This window comes from Taeniopygia guttata, chromosome 1, assembly GCF_048771995.1.
Source record: "Taeniopygia guttata chromosome 1, bTaeGut7.mat, whole genome shotgun sequence".
Taxonomy (NCBI): Eukaryota; Metazoa; Chordata; class Aves; order Passeriformes; family Estrildidae; genus Taeniopygia; species Taeniopygia guttata.
The window spans coordinates 71,112,616-71,132,675 of NC_133024.1; the positions used below are offsets into that span (position 1 = coordinate 71,112,616).

The following is a 20,060-nucleotide window of genomic DNA, read 5'->3' on the forward strand; positions in this document are numbered from 1 at the left end:
CTGCGGGGCTGGGGCTCACGGGGCAGATGGCTGGCGACGCGTTCCGTGCGCTGTGACCGACGGCTGTGCGTCCTTGTCTCCTATCGGCTGTGGCTGATTGGGCACACACGCCAAGCCTTGCCGCAGCCCGGCCCGGGGCGGCAATAGCGCTTTCCCAGCGCCAGCTCCGCGTTCCCCGCACAGCCACAGCCCGCACAGCCACAGCCCGCACCGCCAGCAGCTCCCGCCGGGGCGTGCCTGAGGTACTGTCCCTCACGGCTGCTCTAGCACGCTGCGCTGCTCCCACCCGCGGGTCCTAATCCCCGGAGCGCTGTGCTGAAGGGATTTACCGCCCGGGGTCAGCACCGGCCGAGGCCAGGTCGGGAACACACGATCTCTGAGAGAACCACAAACGAGACGGCCCCGCTGTACCTGAGCGGACCCAAAGAAGGAGGCACCGAGTCTGCTCAGACCCCGTTCTAGACTTTAGCATCCCTCGCAGATGCGGGGCCGAGCCCTAATGCCGGCTCGGGGAGGAGGCACCGCGCTGTGGAAGGGATACGCGCAGGGAACAGGATGCCGGCTGGACCTGAGCACATGGAAGCACAGGGGCAGTGTAAAAGCACGGAACAGCCTTTTTCTGGCTGGGCTGGGGTCAAGAGAACTTCCAGAACTGCAAAGGGCAGCCCCGGAGACGCTTGGTCAAGCACAATAAACCAACAGCCTTCTGATGAAGAGTTGAAGCTGCAAATGCTAAACCACTGCCGGCTAGAAATGACTTACAAGACATTTTGAAATGTGGACTAGTTCACATCAAAAACCTCTGCTTAACTCTATAAAAATCAAGTGGTGACCAGCAGATTAGAAAGTAAATCTCAGGGTTACTTTTAATGTCACCATTTATACTTCTAATGCCCGTTTGCCTACGGATGGACCATGCCTCTCATCACTCTCCTGGCAGTACAACAGGGAGGGAAAGCACCGAGGCACTGCAGCCCACAGCAAGCTGTACACGGCCACCCTGAGGCCACAGCCCCAGCCACGATGCAGAAAATTCACTCACACAACTTTTCAGATCACTTGAGGAGAAATCATCTCAAACAGCAGCACTCGTCTCAATGTTTTCTACTATTTAGTAACTCACTGACTCAACTTGAGCATCTCTTCTCCTCCTTTAAAGATTTATTTCTTTCTTCTCCCAAGAAATGAGGATTTTTTTTGTATAACATATTGTCCATTGCAAGGGCAAAATATAGGCTGCAGGAAATCTCCCCTACACTCTAGCCTGGACCTGTGAGAAGGGCAAGCACTGCTTCTTCCCGGCAGCTTTTTTGGATACAGCCTTTTCAACTTGTGCCCAACTGGAATGTGAATTGGGTTTGGACATGGCTGTCTTAAATCCTCTGGAGCCCCCTAGCCAAAAATAATGAACTTTCAAGATTTAGTTTTTGTCTGAGAAGCCACAAACTGCCTACAGAACTTGCCTTTTTCACTCTCACAACAGCCTGCAGTCTAGGTGATGGGAACTTCTGCCATAATAAGATGTGGTGGTGTGGGAATAATGCAAGGCACACCTTTCTTTCCCCTTGAGATACCACACAAACACACCAAACGTCACAGACACTGCTGGCTGGGCCTGACTGCAGTTTAGGGTAGCCGAGGGAAAGGACACAATTGAGAGCCACAGACAAGCTCCCCCACACTCTTGAAAAGGCAGAGGGATGGCTTTGGCCTTTCTCACAAACACAACTCAATCCAAAGAACCTTTTTACCCACCAGTAACAGAAGACATTGCAACCCACCATTCCCTCAATGCTTGTGAAATAAAGGCCTGTACCAGCCCCAGACTTCAAGTATGCTTCTAAAGTTCAGTTTACAACACAAAAGAAACAGTCAGTTTTGGTTTGCTCCTTATTTTTTTGATGGAGAGAGATAGAAGAAACCCACTGACCCCATCTTTTAACAGAGAAAGGAAATGGTTTTAGAAAGCAAATTACCTGAAATCTTTATTTGAACAGGGAAGTAAACATGTATTCAACAAATTTTGATGCTATAATTGTGTGTTACTGCACAAAAATTCACACTTACACTTTAAAGTGCACCATTAATGGCTAAGTTCCATTTTTCAACTAGAAATATATTCAATAGCTTAGAGAAGAAGAAAAATCCACAAAACAAGAGGTGTCAGAAAGAGGTTAAAAATAAGATTTATTTGCAAATAATTTTGACAATAAACTATTATCTCTGAGCTGTGCATTTTGGGGACTACAAGTCAGTTCCTTTGTGTTCTGAGATTTCCATTTGCATGCAGTATGGGATACCTCTAGAATTCAAAATGAACTTTTAAGTGTCCTTTTTTGCCTTGCTGTGATGAGTGATTCATTCCACAGGCACACTGTAGGAGAGTCAAAGTCTTTGTAATGAGAAGCTGTCACACAAAACACACAATGAAACTACCTTGGCTTAGAAAGAAAACTCACTTGGGAGCTGTTCCACATTTGTTTAACACAGTGTTAAGCACTTCAAGATTCCCACAAGAAGTACTTGGTGCTTTATGAAAAAAAAAAACCCAAATAACCAAATGAAAAAAACCCCCATAAAACCAAACCAAAAAACCAAGAAGAGCCCAAAACTCAATAAATATCAACATCTATCCCTAAATCTCACAGGTATACTGTAACCTCATATTTCTTTCTGATATTCAAATGCACAACACATCTGGTTATGACCCAAGCTCCCCCTCTTGGAAGCCAATGAGCTGTGTCATGTAAAAAACCCCAAAACCTCAAGATTTAATAGTAATAACTGTATATAAATGAGCTCAGGACAAAGGCAATACAAGGTGAGATTTACCTTAATGTCTGACTGTGTGAGGGCAACCTCTCAGTCATGGCCAGTGTCACAGCAGCAGAAGAGGAAGACAGCAGCATCTTCAGAACATTTCTTCAACTTATGCCCACCCTTCTCCCTAACCTTCCTCTCTCTTCCAGACCCCTCACAAAAGCCTGGAAATTTAAATTCTGAAGTCTTAGTTTGAATCAGATTACATTAGAAGTGTACTGTGAAACTCCTACATGATTAAGTTTTGAGCAGACCACAATTGGTATACCTTGCATTAGGACAAAGTTGAAAGGTAACAGAAGGAAATTAGGTAACTAAGAGAAAAATAAAATAATCTAATCCACATCTATTTTCAATACAGTTCTAGAAAATATTCATTCTTATAACACAGAGGAACTTTTTTTCCTCTTTACAATGCTCAAAATAATCCCAGTATTTGACACCATAAAAATAATTTTTCTCTCCTCCATACATATAATAATACAACAAAAAATGTCCACATGGCATTGTTACCAGTTCAAACCATTAATGAATGCACTAGATCATCCAAATGTAAACAAATGTGGTTTGTTTATATATATATATATAAATGCCCAAAAAATCAGAAGTTAATAATTACTGGTGATAACCAGTTCACATAAGTATTTATGTAAAGTTGGAGATAATAGTAGTCTTAGAAACATTATTTTATTTGGGCTACTTTAGAAAGACTAAAACAATATTCAACTGGAATATTGTTTTATCAATTCATCATCAATGCAGACACATCTCACCACAGGGATTTCCCTACACCTTCTGGAGAACCTAGGCCATTTTTATGAAACAAATAAACTTGGTCATTTTGCATCAACCATTACTGAAGATTCCGCAAGCAAGGCCCAGAATCAAGCAATTTCTTCAAGCTGAACACCCTAGCTAACATCAGACTGCTTCCTGCACCATCTCAAAACTAAAAAGGAATAAAGATTTCAGAACAAATCTGATGTTGGCAAATGTTGCCCTGTTCAATCCCAACTCAGTCATATTCAGAGAACAATAAGAGCTTGTGATGGGTAAATTGTAATTCCACTGGGTATGTTCTCCTATTACACAGCTCCAAGGATTCATTCTTCTAAGCCTGGTCTACTGCAGTATTTGTGGTGTAGTCAAATGTAAATATTATTGAAGTTTACTGACATATTTTTTGGGTCAGGGTTAAGCTGCAGGTGCCAGCATCCTGCATCAGCCTGTACTGGTTTCACTTTGGGGAGAGCTGATTTTCTTCCCAGTAGATGGTACAGTGCTGCTTTGGATTTAGAATCAGAATAATGTTGATAACACAGTGTGTTTTAACGTAAACATGGCTTAGCAACAACTCCATCAAGGCCTTTTCAGAGTCTCACCTCACCTTGTGGGGGTGCACAAAACCAGGACTGCTGACCCCAATGACCAGTGGGAGGTCCCAGACTATATAGTGTCATGCTCGAAATATCAACTGGAGCAGAAGTTGGCCAAGGGTCACTGCCCAGAAACTGGCTGGGCATCAGTCATCAGGTGGTGGGCAATCACGTTGTGCCTTACTAATTTTACGTATTTTGTCATCATTACTGTTGTTTTTCTTTCTGCTTCTGTCCTATTAAACAGTCTTTATCTCAACATATCAGTGTTACTTTTTCCCCTCCAAGTCTTTCCCCCCATCCCAGTTGGAAGGGGGGTGGGCAGTGGTGGGGTGCAAGTGAATGGCTGTGCGGCATTTATCTGCCTGCTGGGTTAAACTGTAACACAGCCCCTAGAACTCATGGGTTTAGTAGTATTTTCACAAAATATTTGCCACATCTCATTAAGATTTCAAAGTCTGGAAAATTCCTATCCTGAAAATCTACTATTTGCTGAGGAAGTATCATATTTACTGAGAGTTTTAACTAGCTCTGAGCATACCATCTTTAATGGCAACAGTTCAAAAAGACCCCATGCAGTCCTACAAGTTCTCTTCTCTTACACATTCAGGTCTGACACCTAGAAATGCTCAGAGTTTGTTTTAGGAGAAGTCCTGCACAAGTGATCCAGTATTTAAATGTCATTAAATGTTTTGGCAGAATAATGTTATATTAAATCTGTAATACACTTGCTAATGTTTATAATCCAATGATTATTTATAAGAAGTATTATTGCATTTTAAGCGTAAAAATATAAGAGGTTCTATAAAGAAAATTAAAATAGCATTAATCTAATATTGATAGTCATATAAAATAACTCACAATTATGTAAATTTCCATATTTAATTACACATTTAAAAATAAGTTATAAAAATAATTAAGCTTCTTTAAAACCCCTAGGATATTTTCTTTCAGGAGTTTTTACTCATATCTACTGATTGTCTAGCATCAGCCACAGCTTCTGGTACTCGAACAGTCATATCATTCATTGACTTCTTCAAGCAGATTTGGCAGCCTAAACGTGATCTGTGGGGAAACAGGACATTATTGTTAGTTCTAGCCCACCAGCCATCTAGTACCATTTACCCCCTTACATCTCCAGCACTCAGCCATCCCAAACAGACCATGAACTAGGAACAGCCACTTCTGTGCAGGGCCTTAATCCAGCACAGAGTGAACCACGTGCATCAGCACAAGGATCTGTGTGGCAATAGCCAGGATTTACAGCCAGAACAGAGCTCAGCACACTGGAAAGTCCCACAACTGAGTACTTCCTGCTCACTGAGACAATGCAGGATATGGGTGACCCTTCCCTTTTCTGTGGATCACTAATAGGTCAGTCCAGTGCAGGGAGCGATGCTTGATCTCCCAAGGGACATCTGGCACCTCTGAAGAGATGAATCTGAATGAAAGCCTCGGAAAAAACAAACCCTAGCCCCTCCATCCAGAGCTCAATGTTCTCAAACTAAAAAACTCAAGATTGGGTGTAAGCCAGAAAAGTAAGAGTGAAAAGACAAGAAACATAGGAAGGAGAAGGATAAAACACTCAAGGCACCAGAGGAGATGTCATCCTTAATTTCTATACCTATCATTCAGCATGAGCAAACCAGATGTTGTACTCAAGCAATTAAAACCAGAAGGTTTAATACAACTCTGCAGACATCACAAGCTGCTTTTATTGCTGGGATAACTTTAATTCAACGTCTATGTCTCAGTATTTAAGTATAGAATACTAAAGACATGAGCAAGAATGGGCAATGTTCCATAGCACCAGTCCCTGACAAGACACTAACTAGCTGATAGCCTGTTTCAAGAATGTCAAGTTCCCACTCTTTTATCCACCTCTCCACATGCATTTATGTGCATTTGCTTTTTAACTCCAAATGTAATTTCCTATTGCTCAAGAATATAAAATCCTCTTGCATGTTTTCACAGGCAGATGATATTAACACAGTACTGTAAACAACCCTTACTCCTCACTGTGTTTTTCTAAGTCTTTCACAAGGATGCTCGCACTAATTAAAACCAAACACCAATCACTTTTACATCATGCTGTTGATCACCTCCTCTTACCAAGCAGCTTAATACTTCTTGTTAAAAGGTTTGGTGGGGGGCAGGGGTGTGGTTTAACCAATTACTTTACAGGGCCTCTGTTCTTATGCTGTTGCACCTCAATTTAGTAAACAATTTCTAGATCTAAGTAAACTGCATGAACAGCGAGATCTTTCTTGATCTCAGTGACTTATATGAATAATAGAAGAAATTTTTAGTTTAATTAGTGTGAGTAATACTACTTCTATGGACACATTGGTTTGAAAGAAGATCACAGAATACACTAGGACACCCTCTGCAAAGAAACCATCCAGTACACGGACAGCCCATAAAACCTCTACAGATAACAATGCAAAAGAAACTTGGCTTTTATGTTATCTTTTTCTATTTTATGTACATCACCCATTGGCTCAACATGTAGACAAAGTTTCCTGCTGCTGATGGGTTAGAAACAAAAATATTTGCTTACTTTTTGCAAGCTGTTTCTCATCTTATTTTTTGCTTTACTATTTTTATTTTAACTTGCCAGGTTTTGCACTCCCCCATCTTACTACTTTCTACTGTTCTGCAGTTGATCAAAACAATTTCACTTTAACCTAATTAATCCTTAATTTTAAAAAACATGAGCTTTCATGGCAGTTGCTGGCTGAAATTTTCCAAAATAGAGTCATTGACAAGAATAAGCTGCTATGCTTATACCTATGACAGAGCATAGAAGTGCATCTCCATTAAACAACTTTACGTCAGCACAGGAGTCCAGGTAACCTGCAGCAACTACCAGCCACTTAAGAGATCTGTCTTTCAGAAGAGTCATCCTCTCACATAAACAGAAGGTCCCTGGCCATATGTGATGCTAGGAAAACCTAACAGAAGTACCAAACACCTTCACAGGGTGTAAAACTTCATTTGGTATGAAGAACTTGGAGGGGAAAAGAAAACACTTAAACAGAGTTCTGGTTTGCTGCTGCTTTCCAATTCTTCAGTAATATCTCCTTGCTTTAAACCTTTACTTAAAAGGTTTAAGTTTAGCCAAAGAAAAAATGTTTTCATTAGATCACATGCCCCCAGAGCTATTTAGGAATTATTTGGGTCTGAGCCTAAAAGTTACTCTTTATTATGGTAGGTGGCAGGCTTAATAGGCTTATGGGTTTTTTTCTAAACTGAAAATGGGTTTTTGTGAGACAGGAAAAATGATAAAACAAAAGAAGCTACAAGTTTCTCGTAGCTTGACTTCTTTGCCTTTCCAGTCTCACATGAATGTACAAATTTGGCTGAAGTGAGACAGTGTCATGTAGAAATGATGAGTATCCTTTTACTCCTATAAAGAGACAGACAAACTATTTCAAAGTACTTCTTTGCAGAGACACAAACTCTATGCTATACAGACCAGGTATAAAGCCTCTGACATCCTTGGAAAGAGTCTGTTGAAAAACAAAGGAAAGGGCTTGTGAAACCTCTTAAGGCACAGATTCCTACTTTTTGTGTGGGCATGTTCTGTGATAATGGCTACTTGTGCACCAGCAAGTACAACAGCCCACCAGGAATGGATCTGTGATGAGGATTAACACCCTAACTAGAAGATGTGTAGCTGTGTGATGGTGGGGGTGGATGCAGAACAGAGGCTTACTTTTAGAGCACCACTAATCTAATCCTAATGCCTATCAGCAGTCAGAGCACACTTCAGGATCAGTTTCTCACAAAAAGGAATCTGCTTTGTGTGCACAAGGATCACTGTGATATGAGTCAAAGCATAACAAGTATGTACACTGACATATCTCTGCACTGTTTGCCCTAGAGAAGGTTTAGAGGAAGGATCTTCGCAAACCTTGGTACACAAATACCAGAGGCGGGGGAGAAGGTAGAGTCTCCATCCTTGGATATATTCAAAAGCTCTCTGAACATGGTGCTGGGCATCAGATCTAGATGGTCTTGCTTGAGGGGGGTTTGGACCAGTTGACTTCAAGAGGTCCCTTCCAACCTTAACCCTTCTGTGACTCTGAAAAGATGACCTGACCAAAACCTAAAATACTGACATAAACACATTAATAAAATACATTAACTAGCTACAGACCAAAAAGGGAGTGAAAACAGAAGGGAGGAGAAACAAAAATAAGAAAATCCACACACAGGCAGTGGCAAAGCTTTCGTGGAAGGAACTGGGTTTCCAGTCATACTTTAGCACTAACATTTCTGCACCAGACCCCTCTGAAGACCAAGTACTGACACTTTTCAGTCACAAAAACAATACTGACATCTTTTAATACTAATTCAGACAAAAATGTTTAAACTTGGCAGTCCTGTTTGTGTAATAAAATCCATATATTCATTAAAAGCTGATTAAGGTGCTCCAAGAGTATTGGACTGCCCCATCTGCAAACCTTTATTTCCATTCTCTGAAGAAGTAATGCAGGGAAATGTTCTGTTGCCTTACGTTTCTGTGAGGCCATAAGCCAGGTCCAGCATGTCCATCTCTTCATCAGTAATTGCATCTAGTTTCTCAAATATATGGTCTTCAAATATTAAATGACAAGTTGAACAGGCTAGTGTTCCTTCACATGCACCTACAGAAAAATAAATCAAGAAAATAGAAAATCCAAGTTTGAAGCTGCAGCTGAATTTCTGAAGAAATCCTACATGTGTTTGTTCCATACAAGAAGTCTCAGCTGATACGCAAAATTAATGTTCCATATATTCCCACATTCTTAGACCTACTCTGCATTCAACTATTAATAGCATTTCTACAGTTACTATAGCACTAAGATTTACTTAAATGCTAAGTAATTAGCTAAAAAGTGCTACATAATCAGTTAAAAATGCTAAGTAATCAGTTAAAATACTTAACTAATTCCCTTCCCATAATTTAAAGAAAGAATAGCTTTCTACTGTAAGAATGCAAAAGCAGACAATGCTGTCCATCAACACTACTTCATTTATTTCTAATGTTGATCCTTCTAATCTCTCCCATGGTTTTGAGAAGGTTTTCTCTAGAAGTTCAACAGCAGACACCTGCTACACAAAAACAATTCCTCAGAAGTACAATTAACAACAGCAATGGTAGTCAGGCTAGAGAAAGATGGCCTACATGGATTATGAGGTGTTCCAGTACAAGTCAAGGATCTAAGAAGTTGCGGGAGCAGAGCAGCAAAAGCACCAACTCCACCTACCTGCTGCAGCAATTAGGTCACCACAGCACAGTAAAAGTTTGAGCTATAACAAATTTGTCTCTGTCACCGTATTGGCCTGTGCCTCGGGCTGGCACCAAGCTCTCCACAATGTTGAAAAAGAAATATGCAACTTCAAGAAGAGAGTGACAGCTAAATACTGTGGAGATTACAAACCTTAGGCTCTGATTTAAACTGACAGTAGAGAATCAGATAACACATTAGACAATCTTCATTTATTTACTTATTTCTAGGGAGAGCAGAAACAAAACGACTGTGACCACATTACCTTTGTAATCATGGAAATAAGAGAAGCAAGGTTGTATGTATAACCACTGCTATGAAAAGAAATAGTGGAACTCATCATTAAACCATGAGAACCACACAGAAAGCACCATGCTGCTACAGAACCAAAAGCATGTATTCAAGGTGAGCATGACCCTGTAATACAACATTTGATTTTTAAATTATATCATGTCTTCAAATACACATGAGAAAGCAGAGCTTAAAGTGTCAAATAAAATTTGTCCTATTAGCAGCTTAAGAACCATTTATGTTGGGGAAGTGAGGGAAGGGGTGAGAGGGGAAGGAAAGGACACTGACCAGTCTGTTTGAATAGTAGAAGGTCTTTCCACAACCATAAAACTGGCAATTACAAATTGAGTGCAGCTGAATCATTCAATAGATATGTAAGCCTTTACACAAAGATATTTCTGTTATTGTTAATGCACATGGGATGCCCCCTAGTGATAGAAGTAAATAAGCAGGATTTACATTTTACTTTTCCCCTCATTACTTTTTTCTTAAGCACAGAACATAGATTTTTACTACATTATTTCTCTTCCCTAGTACAATGTTTCATGAGCAAACTGCTATAGAAATAGGACTAGCACATATTGTAATTAAAGACTGCAACAGTATTCCAAATTTTCAGTTTGGCTTCCTTTCATTGACAGCATTGCTTTTTCCCACTTTACCACAATGCTCTAACACAGCTGATACTGACAAGAGAATATCTACTGTAGAATACAAGCAGACCAGCCATAAGCCTAAACGAGTAATATAATAAGTGATACATAAAGCTAGTTGCATTACAAATTTAAGACAATTTCTTTTCCCAGACATAAAAAATGTTTCAGATATTAAGTACAAGGTTTTAAATCTTATCAAAGATTTTATTACTAGCAGTAAAATTCCTTTGCACTTAATTAAAACACACATCAAATTTGAAACTGTGCTACAATACTCTACTGGTTTTTTTTGCCAATTGCTTCACATGATGCATTCAGTTCTAAAAAATGTACTGCCACTTTCTGCTTCAGTTCTATTAATTTTTCAGCTCGTGTTCATATAAATACCTTCCCAAGGCATTTAATTGCAATTACCTAATACCTTTGAGCAATGTGGTCTAGTAATTTGAGCAACAAGGGCTGGTAGAAGATACCCATGGGGGGGGTTTGGAACTGAATGATCTTCAAAGGTCCCTCCTCCCCAAACCATCCTATGACTCTAACTATGGAAAGTGCAAAAGTTTGAAGAAATACAGTGAAGTTGTAACTTCCTCCTGTTTTGATTTTAAACAGAACTCTTACCAAGTCAGAACTTCACAAGGTCTCCTTTACCCCAGTTCTTTAATAAGAATTAAACTCCTTGCTCTTCCCTCCTTACTGACATGGATTTGGTTGTTCCTTTCACTTTGTACTCCTCTGCTATAGATATGGTGGTGCTACAAAAAGCCTGATAATAAATTGAGACAGTCTGGCACTACAGAAGTAACCAGGTACTGTTAGAAATACACCAGTTCTGTGCTGCCTTCAGAATAGAACTTTCGACTCAGAAGAGGTCTGCAGGTGGCATGTTTCAGACTCCACTTTGACAGCACTCTGTGCATATTTGCCTCTTTAATACTCATGCCAAGATCACCTCAAGTATTTTTTTAAAACTTGAACCAAAATATTCTCTGCACCTGCAGGAGGAAAAAAAGGGGAGAAAACCCAAGTGAAGTACAGCTAGGTTTTATATATAAAATATTTATTTACAGTTGGACTCAATGATTTTGAGGGTCTTTTGTAATCTAAATTATACTATAAATATTTATGCATAAAGAGGAACATAATTTCTAGACACTGAATAAAATATTCAGTGAATCTACTTACCAAAACCATCTATGTCTAGATTATTGTCAATAACAACATCCAGCAGTGAATCACCAGGTTTTCCCTTGGCTGTTAGTTTGTCACCATCACGGTTTATGAAATGAACAGTTATTTTATCTTCTGAACTGAAAAAGAAAATTATATAATACAATTAAAGCATCCTAGAATTTTTTAGCACTTTAGAATTGATTGAATACTACTAAAACAATAGTTGATACTTCTACTATCAACTTCAAGAAAAGATAAATCTAAGTTACTGGCTTTTAAAAAATGTAACAGGTACAGGATTTTACTGCTGTACACTGAACAAAGACCATGAAAAATAAGAAAAAAAACAAACCCTGGTGTTTGTTTTGTCACTACAAGCTATATGGGATCCAGATGTTTTGCCTTTCAGCAAAGTTTCTTTTAGGCATAATAGTTGTATTTTTAACAAATAAATGAGCTCATTTTAAATGTTTCTCTCACCACCTTTCTGTGAACCCTTGGTTTGGACTTATGAATTTTCTGCTGTTCTCATAATTATAATTTATGATAAGTTCTAAATTTTCCCATTTCTGCTTAGAGTTTTAGGTATTTCACTTTATTAGTTCCGAAATTTAATACTTCTCTCTTCCCACAAATGGAAAGAGTCCAATAACATTCTGCTGTTTTGCAGCACAGATTCTCTGAGGAGTTCATCTTGTAAATATTAATTCTAGTGAAGTACAAGGTTTTTACACTGGTATCAAGGAAAGAATGTTTTATATTTTTTTGCCTTTTCTTTCCAGACAATTGTTTATTTAAGAAAAAATTCACTTGCTGTCTGCACAAAAATGTCTCAAGATTAAAGCTTTTAACATTAAAAAATTGATTTTTTGTATTCTATATTATTTTATTTCACACACAAATTAAAGGAAAGCTTTAAATATACTAATAACAAACAGTATGTTCAATTTTAAACAGATTTTCTTTCCTACAGTAAGTGAGCAAAACAAAAACTTGTTGGATGAAAAAATCTACTAAGAGATGACAGATAAAAATGGAAGAACTAAAAAGTTAATTCAAAAATGTATGTTTCCATGTGAAATCCATGTTTAAGAACCACATGCTTCATATTACCCACACTCCTCTTAACTGTGGGCCTTTATTATTATGTCATATGAAAAACATGCAAACTTGAAAATCAAGTTACCCCCTGGAAAAATCAAACCTGCACATAAAAAAATCTGAAAGTGACCATACTGAAAAACCACTGAACTAATTAATTTTGTAACTGGCTGTAAAATAATATGTTTTTAGGAATCCAAGTCCTGGCTTGTTATGAAACAACAAATGTTTGTTGCTATAGACTTCATACACTTACCAGAACTCTTAAGTTCTATTGGCACCAGTGTGCTCCATGATGATTCATTATGATGATATACACATTCAATTCTTTTCCTGTCATCCTTCAGTCCACTCTACAGAAGGCAGCCACAAGCTACAATTAACTATAAATTCATTCCAAAACTATAATTGATAAAGGGTTGACCTTGCTGATCTGCAGAATGCAACTGAAGCACGTACTATGAAAAAACTCAGAAATCTTGAAGATACATCTTTACAAAATATGATTTATGTTGCACAGTCACCTGTGATATCCAAGGACCACTAGCAAACCATTCTGTGGGGGTTTAAGAAACCACTCTGCTTTTCATTTTATTCCTCAGCTATGTTAACACCTCCCACAGCAGAACCAAGGAAACAAGCACCCACTTAGATAAACTAGCACAAAATTCACCACCTCCTTTGGGAGTTTAAGACAGATGGGTTTAGACTGCATCTGGAAAGGTACCGATTCACATTCTGAGAGCCTAAGCTAACATCTGACAGTGTAATTACAAACTGTCTCAAAAAGCCCTTCCAGAGCTCAAAGTACACTCTCCTTTGCTGAAATATTTCTGTCAACATGACAAAAACAACTCTGACAGGAGACACAATGCAATATGTACTTGCATTTCTGGGTATGCTCTGCCCAAGGTATAGACATGGCAAGTATGAAGTATTAATTCCAATATCCTAAACATACTCTTTATTGTAGGATTAGGCACTCACAAGTACCATGGACCAAACAGTAAGATGTCAGGGGCATTCATTAGATCCCTGCAACTTTTCTAAAGAACAAGTGAACTCCCTCCCAGTTTTCAAAACACACTTGAAACCGTCTTCACCTGTGGTTACACTTGAATCTGATAGAACCCCCACAGTGTCACAAGAGGAACAGTCACACCCTCGTTCCTTTGTTCCTCATCTCTCCAGCACTCACACTGTCCTACAGTAACCTCGGTTTGGGAATGCACTGGCTGAATGCCAAGGTCAATAACCTCACAGATGTCAGAACCAGCAGAGTCAGATCTGACCCTCAGATGGAATTTACACCAGTTTAGAATGGCTGTATTACTGCAACTTTATGCTGCAATAACGCAATCTAGGTTTCATGATCAGATTAAACCAATCTGTTTGCAGTATAAAAATGTGGGTTTGAGAGATCACCAGTCCAAATCACCCTGACATCATCCTTATGCCAGTATTACCACAAGTCAACTCCTTTCCTAATGTGGATGAAAATCAACCGCAAAAACAAAGTAGACTCAACTGGACCAGAAAGCAAAATTGATAAAAGTGCCACTGCCCACAACAAAAGCAAGGAAACAGCAATGGGATCCCCTTATCATAGAGGAAAACTGATATTTGCTTCAGCCAGTTGAGGACCTGCACTGTGGCTGCGTGTGCCTCATGGTGCACACAGCAAGGGGAGAGATAGAAGTGTCACCACCAGGTCACTGACTTTTGGTAAAAACTGACAGAGTAATTAATCTTTCAACAGGATCTAATTCACCCTTACTTATAATTGAAACCAAAATTTATTTGTGTAAAGTTAGATATAGCCTTCTTAAGTCTTTCAGTAGATCTAGTTTTTTGCTATTGCCACCTTCTATCATTCTTCACTTAGCCAAAATATTTAAAACATCTCTGGTGTTTACTTGGTGAAAATACTTTCAGAAGTGTATGTATGCAATAATCAGACTAGTCAGACATTCAAAACACACACTAAGCCAATCTTCTCAATGCCTGGGGGATACCATTAAAAAATATATAAATCTCTCCTGCGTGAAACAATATTTCGTCTTTATAAATTTCTAATAAAATGGGTTTTGCCTACCCAGACATTGTTTGCATCAAGATAAACAACTATCCAAATACCAACATGCTGCAAACCAGTCATAGGCAGTTAAGACAAAACATGAACCAGGTCCATGCAAGTATGAATAGCTTCGGGATTATCAGGAAAAACGCAATTTATTTTGTGTTATCAGTATGAAGCATAAATATCCCAATTCATGCTCAGATAAATGCCTTTCACCAGATGTAAAATACAAATAACTTCTTCACATGGACCACAGTACTATCAGCATTTTCTATCAAGCGTCACAAGGATACCCTAAATTAGGCATACTGCAAAGGCACAGAGGAAACATACTGCTGTTTGTTGTCCCTCTCATGCAAATAATAGTAAATACTGCAAAAATCTCAACAACTACTTCTTCCCCCTTAAAAGAATTATCCTTTTGAATCTTCAGCTATTACGTCCAAGTTAAGAATCACTTCCTGCATGCCTCCAAACAAAACATATTAATCTGGTATTGCACATGGTGAGACCAGCTCTGTTATTCTCAGATACTTTAATAAACAGCAAATCCAATAGCCCTAACTGCCTGAGGAGTTCCATGAATTAAACTATAGCACAGGCCTCAATCAACAGAAGCTATTCATCTGAACTAATCTTTAAAGCATGCAATTATTATGCTGTGCGCCAAAAACATTGTACAGATAACCAGACTGGTATAAAAGAATTCTGAAATAACTATCGCTCACCATGAAATTAAAAGGAAGGATAAAGGATAAAAAAGAAGCAAGAGAAAGGAGGAAATGGAAATGAAAACATAATGCCTGATGCTCCACTGAAGCCCTTGGAAACCTCTGCTCACAGGAACCATCTCAGGTAATGTTTTGTATAGTGATGTCTTCATCCTCTAGACACAAATACAGCTAATTTTACACACATAAACAATGATGTATCTTTTTACTGAAATAAAACTGGTGGATTATATAAAGGTCAGGAACTGGGTCTCAAATATGATGCCCAGAGAAAAGTAACTTATACATAAATGGAGAAAACAATAATATACAAGAACTTTCCTTTTCTCCCAACTCACTCAGCCCGGTTATGACACTGGGTATATAAACAACATTGAAAACACTTGTTTGCATAAACTTTTTTGCTGATGTGCTTGCAAAATGGATGTAAAAAAATTCCATTCTGTATTCAGCCTGTTTGTGAAAGACCCGAGGGGATTACAGGCCTTACATTACTATTAGGTAAGGAAATGCTTTTGCTTTATAGGATTCTTCTTTAAATTATTTTAATAGCCTTTTAAAAAGCTTGCCAACACATTACATCTTTTTTTTTTGTAATCAAAACCTGCAAATTAGGGACCTCTAAATCAACTGATTAGCAGCAGGATCCCTCAGAGAAGAGATCTGACTAGCAACTTACTCATCTCGTATGGTAGTCTTAGGCTACAAAAGTTAAGTCTCTCTCTCTCTCCATATCAAACGTATCTGCTGAAATAAAGGCAAAGATCACCTACAAGAGAGCTCAAAAGCAAACTATTGAGACAGCTTTGATGTCAACAGCACTATCCCAATCTTCTGGAAACAGGCCAGGCTACGCCCCTGATGCTGGGCTGCTGATTGTGAGTCCTGCTACAAGTCTAGGAAGCTTCTCTGGCAACCAAGCACATCAGGCTTTTAAAACTTCTGCTTTTTAAATACTGAAAGTTAGCTGTAGACCCTGACCTTTGAAAATACAAACTACAAGCCAGAGGGCAGTGCATAAACAATCTGTGACTACCTGTATTAAGCATCAAAACTACAGCTGTGGACTGTGTAATATTAAATGCCCACAGACGCAATGCATTCTGAAATACCTACTCATACGTACAGGTTAGGAGAGGAGGAACTCTGCACATTTATATCAGACCACAGAATCAATCAGATTGGAAACGACCTTTGAGATCATCAAGTCCAGGCTATTACCAAACATGACCATGCCACCGAAGTCATGGCACTAAGTGTCACATCCCATCCTTCCATGAAGAAAGATGCAAAAGTACTCTTCAGCACAGAAAAAATATACCAAAGGCAAAAGACACTTTAAGTATTAGGATCTCTCTGATATGAACTATACTTCTACCACAAGTCCAGCCAGATTTTCACGGGGAAAAAAAACCAAACAAAATCAAACAACAGAAAAAAAGAAACACAAGTGCAACTTTAGTAAGGTCATAACCTCTTAGAAAGCCAGTCTATGCACCAGAAACGCTGGTTTGGCATTCCATAACGTGACAAGCCATGCCAACGCGGTTCCGGGTCACACCGACCCTGAGCCTCACCCGCGCCGGGGGTCGGTGCGGGGCCTCTCCCGAGCCAGCCCGCACCGCCGGCACGGCCCCAGGGGGAGCAGCCCGGTGCAGGGGCCCCCTCGGTGCCACCGCCGGGCAGCCGGTGAGGGGCGGCGGGGGCCGGGACCGTCAGGGGCACGGCGGGAAGGTCACCCCGCACCGGCCCGGCACGGGCGGCCCGTGCCACAGGAGCCGCGAGCCCCGGCTGCGCGCAGCGCCGAGACCGGGTCCGGCCCGGCCCCCGGGCAGCCGCGCCGGAGAGCCCGCCCGGCGCTCCACGGCCGCGACTCCCTTACCTGAGCACCGCCCGGGCAGACAGGCTGAACGGCCGCGCTGCCCTCCCGGCAGCGGCAGCGCCGCTGCAGCCCGGCCTCGGCCCGGCTGCTGGCGAGGTGGAGGAGAAGAGCCAGCGGCGGGACGAAGCGGCGGCGGCCCGGAAGAGCCGCGCCGGCCCCGGGGCGGCCATGGCGGCGGGACGGGAGCGCTACGCTCGGCGGGGTGGGGGCAAAGTCCCGCCGCTTACGCCCGCAGCGCGCGCGGCGGCGATTCTCGTAGCCGTTTACGCAGCGCGCGGCCCGCCCCCGCCGGCGTGACCGCGGGGTTACGCAAAGTGCGCGGCAGCGCTCGGAGGGGCGGGGCCGGCGCCGGCGCGAGGGCCGCCCCCCCCCCCGGTGCCACCCCCTGGTGCCCCCCGGTGCCCTCAGGTGCCCTCAGGTGCCCCCCGGTGCCCTCAGGTGCCCTCGCGCTGTGCCGCCCCGCCCCGGCCGGGAGCCGAGCGCCGGCTCTGCCCTTCCCGGGAGAGCCGAGCCCTGGAGCCCGGCATGTGGTGACCCTCTGCCCGGCCGCGTGCACGAGGGATTCCTCGTCACAGCAAGGACTCGGTGCTGACACGCGCTGGAGTCACCCAAAGGGTCGTCGCTACTTCCCAAATGCTCCTTTGGGAGGTTTGGCCCGTAGGGGAGTGGGCTCAGCTCCAGACTGGGCAAGTGGTCGATGCTGCTTGGAACTCTCTTGAAATATAATAATGTGGAACTGCCGGGGAAATGCAACTGGCAGCTGAGGAGTCTGAGCTGGCCGCCTCTGCTGTCCGGGCAGGACCATGGAGAAATTCCCAGTTCCTCATTATGTTTCTTAGGACAGAGGATCCAACCTCTAAAACACAGGCATCAGCAAATGGACAGCAGTGCTGCTGTCACAAGGTCTAGCAGAGGGTGAACATTCATGGTGCACGGCCCAAGTACCAATATGTGCCACGGGAAATTTTGAAACGTCCTGAGCAATCACAAACTGCATATGCAGGAATAACTTGTCTCTGGTAGTTTTGATCAGATGGTTGTGTAGGTATCCTTCATTCTACCACACCCTGACTGGAGAGTTCTGAGTGAATAAGGAAGAAATACAACAATTACTTATTGAAATCGTTCTTTCAAACGGGAATGGAAATTAATGGGGAAAAAGAGGAGGGAATTATACCTCTGATACACTTGAGATTGCAAAGATTATTCTTGATACCTTATAATTTTGTTGCATCAGAACAAGATCGAAGAGGGAGATAATATACTGTAAACTTGAACTTCTGTATTTTCTTTAAGGAGAAGAGTGGGTTCTGGTGGAAATGCCCTGCTGGAATTTTCCAGAGCCTCCAAACTCTCTGTCCATAAACCAAGTGATCCATAGACCACACTGATCTCATTTTCATTGGGTTTCACTCTTTCGTACCACAAGATAATGTGGCTGTGAATAATGCAGTTTATTTCAATGCTGTCACTATGGCATGGGGTTATATATGCATAATCTTAAGGCAGTATACAACTAAATGTGTACAGTTTCAGCTGAACATCTAATATTGTAAAGCCAAAAGAGCACATCACATAACCTAGTTTGACTTTAACCAGAAGGCTGCTCATTGTGAATTAATGGTTAATGCAGGAAATAAGCCTGAAAGGGACCCTCTGTACCTTCTAACGTAAACTTTTGATGTCACATTCAACTCAAGCAACTAAATAAAGAAGTATTTATCCATTCCTTAAAATTTTCTTGCTTGTATTTATTGCACTGAAAAACACTCCCAAAATTTAGTTCCTTGCAAATGGAGAAAGCATAATTATTAATCAAATTTTGAATAATTTTATTTGTTTAATTCTGAGTATAAAAATATTTATGTTAATTTTTCCACAGCCAGGGCTGCTCACAAATTAAAACCATTTCTGTTCTTTGTGATGTTCACCCATCATTTGTTGTACCTCCTCCAGCCCCTTTTTTTTAGCCACTGTTGTTACTAGTCTCCTTCCATAATTCAGGAAACTCTCACTGTTCTCCTGGTTATCCCACTGAGCCATTTGTGCATATTTTAGTTTGAATTCCCTGTTGTTAAACACGGGTGACTATTTAGTACATTCACTTCAGGTCTCATAGGGCATCCCCAATAGATAATGAGTCTTAGTGTCCCTAATAGCATGACCCTGGTACATCCTAGAATTGTGTTTGATCTTTTTTTCCATGTACAAATTAAATCAAATTAGTGAGCTTTAAGTCAGTTGGAGTAGTTAATAATCCAGATGTCCTTTGCTGCTTCTCATTAATGAAGCCATCATTAACAGCAAGAATCCTTGGCTTGCCCAAACTGAACAGAGTAAGGTCTTTGAACTTTGCTTCGGTTTATTTTCATGTGGGGCTTTCACTCATGTTCCATTTAAAAAAAAAAGGCCAAGTCCATGAACCTGCTTCCCGTGTGTTGGGTATGTTCCATAGCTCTGTTCTAGCCCTCTGATTGCCGTGGCCCCAAGCACGTTTCCCTTTGCAGAAGTTTAGTTGGCAGAGTCCAAGGTCAGTTCCTTCACTGATAAGAGCAGCTGTGAAAAAAGCCAGCAGCAAGGGCCTGCCTGTCCCTAGAGAGCCACTTTTAACCTGTGGCTTTGCGCCAGCCCTCACCTGTGCCACCGGGCAGCTGTGCAGCAGTGCTGTTTGCGC

At 41.2% G+C, this 20,060-nt stretch overlaps 1 protein-coding gene across 1 annotated transcript; it reads right to left on the reverse strand.

Moving 5' to 3' along the window:
- Positions 1–2,163: 2,163 nt before the first annotated feature.
- Positions 2,164–17,673, reverse strand: FDX1 (ferredoxin 1). Its single transcript, XM_002190413.7, has 4 exons — positions 17,387–17,673; positions 11,605–11,729; positions 8,719–8,848; positions 2,164–5,261 (listed from the first exon to the last, which is right to left on the reverse strand). Exons 1-4 carry the CDS (start codon positions 17,554–17,556, stop codon positions 5,147–5,149), a joined length of 540 nt encoding a protein of 179 aa, XP_002190449.5. The 5' UTR covers positions 17,557–17,673; the 3' UTR covers positions 2,164–5,146.
- Between the last annotated feature and the right edge of the window lie 2,387 nt (positions 17,674–20,060).